Raw genomic sequence first — 14,313 nt, forward strand, 5'->3', positions numbered from 1 at the left:
AGCAAAAGATCAATGAACTGGATATGCAGTTGGACTCGCACCAATGACAATGGTTTTCAAATGTATCGCATTCTGTGCTTGGCTGGAGACAAAAAAGGACTTCATTAAGATAAGTTCCAGATTTCAAGTGCATAAGTATTTAAACAGAAATTGATTTGATAGAAACTGTTGATGTTCATTCAGAAATGAAACATGTCATTATATTTTAATTGTTTCCTTTTCAAGTGTAATACTGTTACCATATGTTTTTCTTTTTTTCAGATAGTTTATAAATTTATTATTCAAAATCAGTTTCAGCAGACTTAAGAACCTAACAGTTAAAATTTAACTGAATTGAAACCAAAAAGAGATGACTTCAGATATTACAAATTTGTGACCTAAACACTCATAATTATACCTCTGCACTTAGGTCGTTTCTATCATTTATTTCTGCTCACCCGTCTGATCATCAGCTGCCACAACAAATGTCAATAACATTAACTGTGTATTCTCATTCTTTGCATACGTTGTGAAAGCACATAATCCTGATCTGAGAAAGTATAGTACCAACCAAATTCTGTCACACTTAGTACCTGAGTAAACACACACATTATACAGGCCTCTGCTTTCTTCACAGAATTGTTAATATTACCCTTAAATGTACATCTTTGGTACCTCATTTCCCATAACACATTCATCCACGTAGGATCCAAAGCAGGCTACTGTTCCATGTTCCTTGCATGTGCCTAACACTCCAGCAATGCTCCATATTTTATCGCCTTCCCACAACAGCAAATGCCCTGTATGAAATTGACATCTTCATTACTTATCATCTCAAAATCAAACTGAAATGTATACTAAAGAAGTAAGCTCTTGATTCTTTGTTGACAAGCTGGCCAGAACATTACTAATGACATGGATGTTATTATATATGTTATTCTCCTTGTTATTTTATTTGTTATTTCATTTCTAAAGAACTTGTTAATATTAAGTCCCTTCTTTATTGTTTGTTTTCTTAGTGTTAATATTTTGTATTTTTATGAAGTTATCAGTTTAAAATTTGTTCCTGTATATGATTACTACTAAATAAATAATAGTATCCACTAGAATGGCAGCTTGATGCCTCTCTCACCTGCTACCCAATAAACAACTGTGATGAACATGGCAATACATAATTTCCTCGTTGGCAAGCAGATTTGAGATGTTGCTGTGGCAACTGGTTGATTTCCTGTCGAGCTGTGAGAAAGTCCGTTACTTGCAGCAGAACATAAATTTCATAGAAATCAGTAATTTTCTCTGTCATTTCAAGAGTAAACAAAAATATGTACAGAACAAAACTAGTTTAAAATAAGGGAACATTTCATATAGAGTTTACATATTTTACAGAAGACCGATAATATAAGAGAAAACAAACTCTCCTTGTCTTCCTATAAACATCCAGTCTATTAAGTGATTTTTAAATCATAAACATATAGAAACCTGGTCCTGGATGAGTAGACACCAAATATGAAATTTGGTGGAAATGCATTCAGCTGCATCCCCATGATGGTGGAACAGATGAACAAACAGATAAAAAGCTAAAACCTGTCTTGAGTTGACCCAAAACAGATAAATATCACAAATAATTGTGAAGTAAACAAATGTAACAGACAGCAGACCCTCTTCAATTTTGTTTGTACAAACATCCCTGGTGCCTACCAGAAATATTCAAATGTCTGAAATAAATAGCATTCCTGGTACTTATATTATGAGAAATGCTTTCTGAAATATTCCATGAATATTTTAAAACCTTTCTGAAAAAGTTAATAAATTAGCATTAAATTATGATTCCATTGTAGAACAGCAAAAATAAATTATTATGTTTTGTTTATAGAACAGCAATAACAAATTATTACATTTTGGCAAACTTTGCAAACTCCTCCCCTGCCAGTCAAAATTTGGCACCCTGGGCCCAGGCCCAGTGGGTTAATTAATAAATGTGCCACAGCATACATAGATATGCATGAACCAGTTTGTTATAAATTAATAGCTACTAATAAACCAATAATAAATTCTAATTTAAATTTACCGTAATTGTATCCATTCATTGTGGCATTGTCATCATCGACAGTATGAATAATGACTCTTTCTTACTCATTGGTCAAGGATACATAATATTTCCTATCCTTTTCCATTGTATTTTTCACATAATTACACCAGTATTGTTCATCAGTAAGCCTAAGCTTGGAACAGCTCCATAAAACATCACAAATACACGTACCGGTACTCAGAGAAAACAGGTTTTTTTTTTTAATTCCAGCATTCGTTTCATCGTGGCAGTCAGTCTTAGCATCCATTATGTTTTTCTGCGGAGAGATGAGGCAGTTTGGCAAACAGCGTTCATTTCCACCACCTGGAGTATCATTATTCACTTTCCTTGTGTTACTGGCATATTTAATGCACAACCACAAGTACCATTGTTTCACCCTTTGTTCACAGTATCATGGGTGTCAAACCAAGTTTCATCTGGAAACACTACTCCATAACTCTGTGCTTGTAAATAATCTATTCTCTAAAGATATCTATTCCTCCATACAACAATTCTAGATGATTCCATTACTAAACAATATAGCTGATTCCATTACTACATGTCTTTTATTGGATTGTGTATGAAAAATGTTAACTTTCTTATAATGCCCCTTAAAACTGTTTCTCCGTAGGGAAATGGGGCACTATTTTTCAAATGTATAAGTTCACAAATGGTGGTTGATTATTTTTTTAATATATATATATATATATATATATAAATTGTAATCTCCCATCTAATCAAATTGTAATGAAACTCCTGTTTTCTTCCCAATTTAACTTTTTTTTTTCCTATCTCTTTATTTTAGCATTACTGGACCCTTCTGAATTATTTTGCAAACTGTATTTATATGCCTACTTAATTCTATTATTCTTGTGATCTTAGTAACTTATTTCTAACTATGTAATCATGAACAGTAAGTACAAGTGTCTGGGACTATTTGTTGAGGGTTTCTATGAAATTTGATGATGCAGTATTTTCAATAGTGCTTGGTAATGTTTTCTTTTCCATATAAAACCAAATCCCATGGTACTACAGCCCTTGAAGGGCCTTGGCCCACCAAGCGACTGCTGCTCAGCCTGAAGGCCTGCAGATTACAAGGTGTCGTGGGGTCAGCATGACGAATCCTCTCGGCCATTATTCTTGGCTTTCTAGACCAGGGCTGCTATCTCACCGTCAGATAGCTCCTCAATTCTAATCATGTAGGCTGAGTGGACCTCGAACCAGCCCTCAGATCCAGGTAAAAATCCCTGACCTGGCCGGGAATCGAACCCGGGGCCTCCGGGTGAGAGGCAGGCATGCTACCCCTACACCATGGGGCCGGCTCTTTTCCATATACTATTGGCATTAACTTTGTGTACTGAATCTTCATCTGTGGAGCAGGAACAGGCTGCTGTTCTTTCCAAGATCTGCACATGTTCACTGTAGGCTTAATTATATGCAAAGTAAACTAACTGAATAACAATTAACTCACTAAGTAATTTTAAATAACTAAAAAATATATACCGGGGTACAACACCTATACATGTATTGTAAAGCAAATACGTAAGTGGCACTGTTTCTCATGTGGTATTCAACTTGAGGACAAACTGTACACTAGTAAATTTTTCTAAACAACAGAAATATGACAACAGCTGATCACACTGAAAACCTCTCAGAGGTGTTTAAGGGTTGGGATGGAATTGGCTGGTGTGGTGAAGCGTTAATGCCTTTAACAAAGGACCGGTACTCAGAGCAGCTTCGCTTTGTTAACAAGTAGAAAGGTTGTAGCTACCTGAAGGTAGGCATGGTTGACCACATCTATGGTATCTTCCACCAGTCATAAAAGGCAATTAAAAGGGTAAGCTCTAGGTGCTCTCATTATGAGAGCATGCATTGGCAACCATGGGGTCTTTAGCTGAGTCTGATATTGCTTCCATATACTTGTGCCAGTCTTGTCACGGTCATCTTTCCTGCCTGACCTCCCTTGATCACCTCAACTCTTGTTCTCTTCTGACCTCGATGTTATTAGGTTTGCAAGGCCTAGGAGCTTTTCATTGACCTTCATTCTTCAAAGGCTCAGACCTCTTCCATTTTTAATCTGATTAGTATTAAGAGAAGATGGTTACCCACTGTATTTCCTCTTGAAACAAGAATCACCACCACTGTTTTTATGCAACAGGGACAGTTTATTGATCATACGGCTTCTGTAAACAGGTATTCAACAACTACTTTTACGTGACAACTACCAGAAAGTGTTATTTTACAACAGAACACCTTAATAAGTCAGTATCCAAGGTCAATCAATCAATACTGATCTGCATTTAGGGCAGTCGCCCAGGTGGCAGATTCCCTATCTGTTGTTTTCCTAGCCTTTTCTTAAATTATTTCAAAGAAATTGGAAATTTATTGAACATTTTTTAATTATATACTGTATCTGTATTATTTGAGACATATTGTGCCATTATAATGTACACTAATTAATCCTGCAGAAACACAGTTATTGAATTGGATGTAAACTATTCAAAGTGAAATTACACTTTGAACTGATTTTGACTATTTATGTACAAAATGATGATTTGTCCATTGGGTGGAGATGTTAAGCCTTGAGCAGCCTTTAACTTGTAATGCAGTGAATACAGTTAACAAGTTAACTACTGCTACTACTGCTGCTGCTGCTACTACTGCTGTCTAAATTGTGGACAAGAAGGCCGTTTGGCGAAGGATTGTGGGAACAATTCGTTTTGCAGCACGTGCCAAGTAGAAGGCCACCGCTCAGATCAAATGAAATGCCCTACTTACAGGAAGTTAATATTAGAGGCCAGGAAGTTGAATTTAAACGGCCAATAATGGACATACTGCAGGCGAATCTCATGAGAAAACCCGACAGTCATGACATTGTGTATGCAACAGCCTTAGAAAAGAAAGTAGACTTAGTGCTTGTTAGTGAGCCAAACAGAAGGCAAGTAGCTGAAGGTAGCTGTTCAAAAGACAAAAGATGTGATGTAGCTGAATATTTTTTAAATGATAAGTTGGAGGTGCTAAGCATGAGGGCAGAAAAAGGATATTTGTGTATTCAACTTCAGCAATGTCAGATTTATTGTTGTTATATCTCTCCTAACATCCCTTTTGATATTTTCAAAGCTGAGGTAGATGAAATAGTTCAGGACTGTATGGCGTCAGGTATTGAATCTATCATTCTGGGAGACCTAAATGTCAAGTTGCCTCTGTGGGGGGCACCAACTGCAGATCGTAGGGGAGAATATTGGGCGGAATGGATAGCGACCCTAGACTTGATGGTTCATAACACTGGAATCTTACCAACTTTTTCCAGAGAGAGCTCAGAGTCTTTCATAGACGTCACCTGCTCAACGCAGGTTATAGCATCATGCATTGTTGACTGGGAGGTTATGGAAGATGAATCTCTCAGCAACCATCATTTCATTTATTTTCAAGTTAAGGGATCGAAGAAGCTTAATGATATCATGAAAACGGTGTGGAATTATAACTGGGAAATTTTTTTAATTGCAATTGAATGGACGTTACAAACTGTAGATACAGCGCAACATACGAAGTGTGTTCAAAAAAAGACCGAACTTTGTAAATTGCACGCAAACCGCAACATTGAGCGAGTTGTGCCTGTGGCGGCGCCTAGCGGCAACTTCTGACAACAGACCGCTGCTTTCCGCATTCCATTGCCTGCATTATCAGTTGAGTTAGAGCCTCTGAAGTGATTGCGTGTGTCACATGTTCGTCGAATTCTATAATGAAACAGCTTGAGGAACAACGCATGTGCGTGAAGTTCTGCTTCAAAGTTGGGAAAAAGTTTGTGGAAACATTTGAAATGTTGAAGCTAGCATACGGGGAGGAATGCATGAGTCGTACACAATGCTACGAGTGGTTTAAACGTTTCAAAGACAGTAGAACGTCTGTCACTGAAGACCCTAAGCCTGGGCGACCTTCCACATCAACAGACGACCGCCATGTTGAGAGAGTTCGTGAAGTGATTCGTGGAAATCGTCGTTTGACAGTCCGAGAGGTTGCTGATCAGGTGTGCATCAGCGTAGGATCATGTCATGCAATTTTAACTGAAAAACTTCAGATGCGGCGCGTCAGTGCTAAATTTGTCCCTCGTTTGCTGACTGACGATCAAAAAGAGAACCGAGTCAGCATCAGTCAGGAAATGCTTGCTAACGCAGATGCTGATGACAACTTCCTGAAGAACATCATCACTGGAGATGAGACGTGGGTGTACGGTTACGATGTCGAAACCAAAAGGCAATCATCACAGTGGGTGGGGAAAGGTTCTCCTCGACCGAAAAAAGCACGAATGAGTCGTTCAAACATCAAGGTGATGCTGATTGTGTTTTTTGATTGGAAAGGCATTGTCCATCACGAGTTTGTACCCCGAGGCCAGACAGTGAACAAAGAACTGTACCAGAATGTTTTAACGCATTTGAGAGATGCTGTGCGCAGGAAGAGGCCTCAACTGTGGGAAAACAAATCCTGGATGTTGCACCATGACAATGCGCCAGCACATGCCTCTCTCTCGGTCCGCAGTTATCTGGCAAAACACCAAATTCCTGTTGTGCCCCATCCGCCCTATTCTCCCGACTTGGCTCCAGCAGACTTTTTCTTATTCCCCAAATTGAAAACCACCTTGAAAGGACATTGTTTCCAAGACATTGAAGAGATCAAGGAGAATGCGACGAGGCAACTTCGAGCCATCAAAGAAAGTGCATTCCAGGAAGCATTCCAAAAGTGGAAGAAACGTTGGCAACACGCTGTTGATAGTGCAGGGGACTATTTTGAAGGGGACAGTCTGTGAAATGATGTAAGCTACATAATAAAGTTTTTCTAGCCACAGTTCGGTCTTTTTTTGAACACACCTCGTACTATAAAAGATGTAACTGCTGTTCTTAAAGATGCTTGTAGGACCAGCTGATTGAGGGGATCAACAAAATATAAAACACGTGTCCCTTACTGGTGGAACAATGAAATAGACATGCAAAGGAAAGACTGCAGTCGCAGGAGACGAATCCTTACAAGATCTAGGAAAAGAATCATCCAGGTCAACTTAATACAATTAGAAGATGACTATGAGGCATCAAAGAGGCAACTAATGAAGCTAATAAAGGATTCTAAGAGAAATCTCTAGCAAAAGCTATGTGAAGACCTGAACAGCGATATCTGGGGGGGCGGGATATAAGATATTGACTGATCGATTACTCAACAGCGTACCAGTTCAGCTCCCAGCTGATAGAAGGAAAGTCATAGTGACGGAGTTGTTTCCTTGTACTAATGACAGACTTGAAATGGAATCAGGTTTTAGCGTTGCAGAACCGTTTACTATGGTGGAGTTACAAGAGGTAGCATGCAATATGAAGACTAGTAAGGCACCAGGTGTTGATGGCATCCCACCAGAAGCCATCAACTATGCAGTTGAGGTGGCACCTGGTTGGATCTTATCAGTCTTCAATGATTTACTGAAAAAGCGTGAATTCCCCGATGAGTGGAAAGTAGCTAAGCTATTGCTGTTATTGAAGGCAGGGAAACTATCATTGGATCCATCAGCGTACAGGCCACTTTGCTTATTAAACACCTTGAGTAAGCTTTATGAAGGATTGATTAAAACGAGACTGGAGAAAGAATTTGAACAACAGGGAGAACTTACTTTGAACCAGTTTGGATTAGAAAGGGCAGAACCACAACCTAAGCTATTGAGAGGGTGATTCAAATACAGGCAGAAAGTAGTGAGAAATGGGCTGTTTTGATAATGGTAGATGTCAAAAATGCTTTTAACACTTCTTCTTGGAGCATTATTTTGAGAGAACTTCGTAGGAAGAACATTTCTTGGTATCTACAACAAATAATTGCTTAGTACTTCAAGGGACAAAGAATACGACTTGATGATTTAGAAGACTTTGAAATGAGTGCTGGTGTTCCACAGGGATCTGTCCTAGAACCCACCTTGTGAAACATTCTATATTATGGCGTCCTACGCCTGCAGCTGACAAAAGGGACAACACTATCGGTTATGCAGATGACCTTGCAATAGTGGTAATAGCAGAGAATGTAGAGGAACTGACCTTCCGAGTAAATGAATCACTGAGACGAGTTGACCTTTGGATAGTAAATAATAAATTGAGACTGGCTCCACAGAAGACTGGGGCTGTAATTTTGAAAGGTTCCAGGAATTGGAAGAATGCCTGCTTCTTATTAAATGATACTATGATTATCCCAGGGAAGTCTGTACAATACCTTGGGGTTCTTATTGACAGGAATTGCACAGTTGGTGCACATGTGAAGGCAGTAACTCAAAAGGCAGAGAAGAAGGCATTGGGATTAGCTAGATTTATACCTAACATCGGGAGACCAAGAACAGTTAAGAGACGGTTTATGTGCTCTGCAGCATATTCCATTTTACTTTATGCTGCACCTATCTGGCACAATTCACTCAGGAGGAAGATTCACTGAAGAGCTATGGAAAGAGTACAGAAGAAAATGCTGCTCAGAGTTATCTGTGCATATCGAACTGTTTCGACATCAGCTTTACAAGTTGTAGCTGCCAGTATTCCCATTGACCTCCTCGTGGTAGAGAGAAAACTTTGGCATGAAAGGGGTGCGGCTATATCTGCTGAAGAAAAGGAAGCCTTGAGGAACCAGCTCTTACTAGACTGGCAAGGCCGATGGGATGGCACAACCAATGTTGGCCAATGGACAAAAAAGCTAATATTGAACATAGGAGGCTGGCTAAAATGTAGATTTTTTTTTTTGCTAGCTGTTTTACGTCGCACCGACACAGATAGGTCTTACGGCGACGATGGGACAGGAAAGGGCTAGGAGTGGGAAGGAAGCGGCCGTGGCCTTAATTAAGGTACAGCCCCAGCATTTGCCTGGTGTGAAAATGGGAAACCACGGAAAACCATTTTCAGGGCTGCCGACAGTGGGGTTCGAACCTACTATCTCCCGAATACTGGATACTGGCCGCACTTAAGCGACTGCAGCTATCGAGCTCGGTCTAAAATGTAGACATCGGCAGGTAGATTACTATCTGTCGCAGATCCTGACAGGACATGGAAGATTTGGCATATATGCCATGAAGATGGGAAAGACGCAGGGAGATGGTTGTTGGTACTCTTTTAAAAGGGATACAGTAGAACACACTTTTTTCTACTGTGTTCGATGGGAAGAAGAACGAAGGAAAGCCTGCTAACAATTTGGCCAACGACTCACGCCAGGGAATCTGGTTCAGATCATGTTGGAGAGCCCGCTTGCCTGGAACACAGTAAAGGCAGTGGCGACATGCATTATGGGGACAAAGGAGAAAGAAGAGAAAGGGAGAACTTAATAATATACATCACTCCATTCTGATGTCATGCCGTCAAGCAGTTCCAGAATGGGCTGAGTGAAGAGGGCAGGGGTTTTTAGTTGGTGGAAATCTAACTCCCACACAGAGTGGTGTCTTTAAAAGATTTTCTGATGCCACAAAAAAAACTACTACTCCGTGATCCGATATACAGTAAATATGAAGAAAGAGACAAAAATGTTGGTCGGTCACTTGCTTTCTTGGCTTACGCTGCCTGAACCATCAACGATAGACACAAGTGTAAGGATACGAATTGTAGAGCATAGAAACCTCTACAAAAAAGTCCACAATGGTATATACCTGTTTCCAACCGGTTGCCCTCTAGAAGTGATTTTATGTTATAGTCCGTGGTAAAAAAATAAAATAATAAAAAAAAAAAAACTCTGTGAGCTTGCATCCGGGAGATAGTAGGTTCGAATCCCACTATCGGCAGCCCTGAAAATGGTTTTCCGTGGTTTCCCATTTTCACACCAGGCAAATGCTGGGGCTGTACCTTAATTAAGGCCACGGCCGCTTCCTTCCAACTCCTAGGCCTTTCCTATCCCATCGTCGCCATAAGACCTATCTGTGTCGGTGCGACGTAAAGCCCCTAGCAAAAAAAAAATAAAAAATAACTCCTTAAGATTAAATAAATATTTTGATATTATCCTCGAACTCCTCATCGAAATAAATTGTTTGACCTCCTCCAGTATTTTATAAGAATTATAATAACCTTGTCAGGACATTATTTGCATGAATGGTTCAGAAGTTATGACCATTTTAGACTGTAGTGGTAGTACGTGAACATACAGCATTTCCTCTACCTCGCTGCTTGTAGCGCTGTAGTCGCCTCAGATGAAAAATATCATCAGAGCTTCACGACTGTATATATTAGACTGTGATACTTCTATGTGAGAAACACCACGGGTTTGGCTGATGCTCGTGATTATTTGAGGAAAACCATTGGTCCGTGTTGCCAGAGAGTAGTATTATTATGTGAGGAACACCATGAGATTATGTTGCCTGTGGGCATTACTATAATGTGTGATGCACCGTGGGTCTGCATTGCCTATGATTAGTGCCACTATGTGAATTGAAGGTATTTTGGATCCACCTTTTCAATACAATAATAATTTATTGATGTTAGTTATATCACATGCCGTTCATAAAAGAGTGGTACTAGTTTCGACATTATTTATTTATTGCACACTACAGGACTTAGTGTCCCAATTACAGTGGCAACTACGTCAGATAAGTTAAGCTACAATTAACGTGGTGATACTTATATCTAAACTATATTCTACAATTTTATCTAATCTCCTATAATTAAAAGTTATAAATTTCATTATGGCCCGTATTGAACTGGGATTACAGTGAATTGAAGGTATTTCGGATCCACCTTTTCAATACAATAATAATTCATTGATGTGAATTATATCACATGCCATTCATAAAAGAGTGGTACTAGTTTCGACATTAATTATGTGTCATCATCAGCCGTGATACAATTAAGCAAAATACAAATATCCAAAAAACAGTATAAAACACATAACAAAGATGAGATATAAACATTTTATGACTTATATGCTTCAAGCTAGATCATCTTTCATGTGTGTATGGACTTAACACTGAGTTTCTCACCTTAGATTTTAAAGAATTTTACCTCATGGTCTGGTGCACCATATTCTCATTCCATTTATTTGTACCATAATTTTAACTTACTTTAAATTACTATTGTATGTGTCATGTGTTTTATACTGTTTTTTTATATTTGTTTTTTTTTTTTTTTTTTTGCTAGGGGCTTTACGTCGCACCGACACAGATAGGTCTTATGGCGACGATGGGATAGGAAAGGCCTAGGAGTTGGAAGGAAGTGGCCGTGGCCTTAATTAAGGTACAGCCCCAGCATTTGCCTGGTGTGAAAATGGGAAACCACGGAAAACCATCTTCAGGGCTGCCGATAGTGGGATTCGAACCTACTATCTCCCGGATGCAAGCTCACAGCCGCGCGCCTCTACGCGCACGGCCAACTCGCCCGGTTTTTTTTATATTTGTATGTTGCTTAATTGTATCACAGCTGACGATGACACGTAATTAATATCGAAACTAGTACCACTCTTTTATGAATGGCATGTGATATAATTCACATCAATAAATTATTATTGTATTGAAAAGGTGGATCCAAAATACCTTCAATTCACTTTAATCCCAGTTCAATATGGGCCATAATGAAATTTATAACTTTTAATACCACTATGTGAGCGATCCCATGACTATACGTGACCTGTGATTGGTTTCACCAAGTGAGGAACACCATGGGAAAACTGGCGCCCGCGATTAGTACACCTAGGTGAGGAGTACCATAGGTCTGCGTTGCTTGCGAGTGGTGCCCTTACGTGCGAAACACCATGGGTTTGTGCTACCTGCAAGTGGTGCCATTGTGTGTGACATATTATGGGTTTCCATTGCCTATGATTAGTACCACTGTAGGAGGAACACCATGCTTCTGCTTTACTAGTGATTAGTACGATTGTGAGAGACCGGTGACCTGGATTTTGGACCCCTTTAGATAATAAGCATCATCCCAGTAATTAAGACATTGTGAATTGGATCCACTGATTGTTTTTGTTTCACGATCATTTTCTCATCACCATTTATTTTAGATTCTAGTCAGTGGATACATTTTGAAGTTTTAATTTGCATTTCATTACACCTCGTACCATTAGAGGCTGATGATCTAGCTGTTAGGCCCCTTTAAACAACAATCATCATTATCAACATCATCATCTATCTATTAAAATGGATAAAATTGCTAATATAACATGCCAACTTCATGTCAGAGTAGTTGTACTAATGCAAAATTTCAATCTGGGAAGTATTTAATTTATAAAAATTAGAGAAGTTATAGCAAGAATAATCTTGGTAAAATGAATGCTTTAAATGTTAGTTTATAAACCAATCCTAGGTTTTGAGTATAAATGATCATTAGAAATCTGTTACTTACATAGGCTGGTCCTGACCCACTCAGAGCTGTGATGGGGTCTAAGTAAGATTCAGGCACTTCCTCACATGTGCCGACTGCTTTAAGTAACTTTGTTGCTGTACTCCTGTCGTCTGGTAGGATGGCAGAACCACATGTAAACACTGAGGCAGCACTCTGAACAAGTGCTGGAGTATTTGGCATTACTCGAATTACTCTGGTCTTCGGTGGCAGTTTCTGTATGTTCAAATATAGTAGCATCATATTTTCTATCTTTTAGAGAAGGAAATACAACTAGCACTTATCTAAAATAAATTCAATTGTTGAACATGTGAAAAAGTTCCAAATTAATTTGAACACATGGTCAAATGAAACAATATGAAATCCCTTGTTGGATAGAAATAAAATGCAAAATGCATAAAGTCATCTGTTTAAATAACTGAAAAGTAACTAAAGCAAAAAATATAAAATAAGTTTAAGAGACAAATAACATTAGACAAGAGAAACATGTTAATGTAAAATTGTAGTGTATATTCTCCAATTATGTCTTGCTCTTGCATGTGCTTGATATTTGTGCCATTTATTGATGGAGAATTTTTCTTTTTCGGAAGACCTACTTGGTCAAATGTGTCGCGCGGACAGCGTTATGAACAACCGTGTAGCGCATGTGTCTATGTGTCTTCTCTGCTGTCATCATGGTTACCATGAACTATTGTTAAGTATAACTTCAGAGTGTGGTAGTAGTAAGATTACCAGGCGAGTTGGCCATGCGGTTAGGGGCGCGTGGCTGTGAGCTTGCATCCGGGAGATAGTGGGTTCAAATCTCACTGTCAGCAGCCCTGAAGATAGTTTTCTATGGTTTCCCATTTTCATACCAGGCAAATGCTGGGGCTGTACCTTAATTAAGGCCACATCCACTTCCTTCCCATTCCTAGGCCTTTCCTATCCCATCGTTGCCATAAGACCTATCTGTGTCGGTGCAACATAAAACAAATAGCAAAAGGAAAAAAGTAGTAAGATTTATTAAAAAATAAATCATCTGTCCTCCAGTAAGGGTGACGGTAAAGGTCCGGAATACATAACTTACAGTATGTAATTATAATAATGAAATAATATCTTTTCTGGAAAATTCATCATAAGGAGATTACGATTTCAAGTATAAATGCAACTGTATAATTTGCAGAGCATCTCTTATGATCTGTAATAAGATTTTCTCTGTCGCAAAAAGGAATTTTTAAATTTTGAAGGATAGTGGCTGTGTTATTTGACAATTTATATGCATTTTAAACACTCTTAGGGCAAATAATAACTGTTTGTTAGGTAAAAATAGTAGTAATTGAATTGGTCAGAGCTGAAAAGCATAAAGTTAAAATTGCACAGACATTTTTATTATTTAATATTCTGAGGTATTGACCCAAGGGCCTTCAAACGGCATAAGAAGGAATTAAGTCAGCCTTCTGTTTATGGCAGAAACCACTGCTATGTGTAGTGCGATCGGAGGAGGAAAGCATCAAGTCACTGCCTTGTTTCCTTTCTGCACCGTACTTAATGTTGGCTGCCCTACAGGATTCCCGCGCTATATTATTCTGTGGCATTTCCTTGTTGCTCACTACAGGAAGTGTGTGTGTTACTTGTGCATTATGACTCCTAAAAGAAACAGGTAAGACAGTCTTCATAAGAAAACATCACCGGGCGAATTGGCCATGCGGTCAGGGTCATGCGGCTGTGAGCTTGCATCCGAGAGATAGTGGGTTCGAATCCCACTGCCAGCAGCCCTGAAGATGGTTTCCCGTGGTTTCCCATTTTCACACCAGGCAAATGCTGGGGCTGTACCTTAATTAAGGCCACGGCCGCTTCCTTCCAACTCCTAAGCCTTTCCTATCCCATCGTTGCCATAAGACCTATCTGTGTTGGTGCGACATAAAGCAACTAGCAAAAAAAAGAAGAAGAAGAAAACATAAA

The 14,313-nt window shown here is 39.1% G+C and overlaps 1 protein-coding gene across 2 annotated transcripts in view; it reads right to left on the reverse strand.

Annotated features, from left to right (window-relative positions):
• P5cr-2 (Pyrroline-5-carboxylate reductase-like 2) overlaps positions 1–14,313 on the reverse strand; it is an 88,342-nt gene that overhangs the window by 19,882 nt on the left and 54,147 nt on the right. For both annotated transcript variants that reach the window (XR_010858586.2, XM_067137178.2), the window contains exon 4: positions 12,376–12,588. Coding sequence is in view for 1 of the 2 variants with exons in the window: in XM_067137178.2 (XP_066993279.2) it covers positions 12,376–12,588 (213 nt within the window). In the remaining variant the exon portion in view is untranslated. The remainder of the gene's footprint in view (positions 1–12,375; positions 12,589–14,313) is intronic.

Source organism: Anabrus simplex, chromosome 1 (assembly GCF_040414725.1).
Source record: "Anabrus simplex isolate iqAnaSimp1 chromosome 1, ASM4041472v1, whole genome shotgun sequence".
NCBI lineage: Eukaryota > Metazoa > Arthropoda > Insecta > Orthoptera > Tettigoniidae > Anabrus > Anabrus simplex.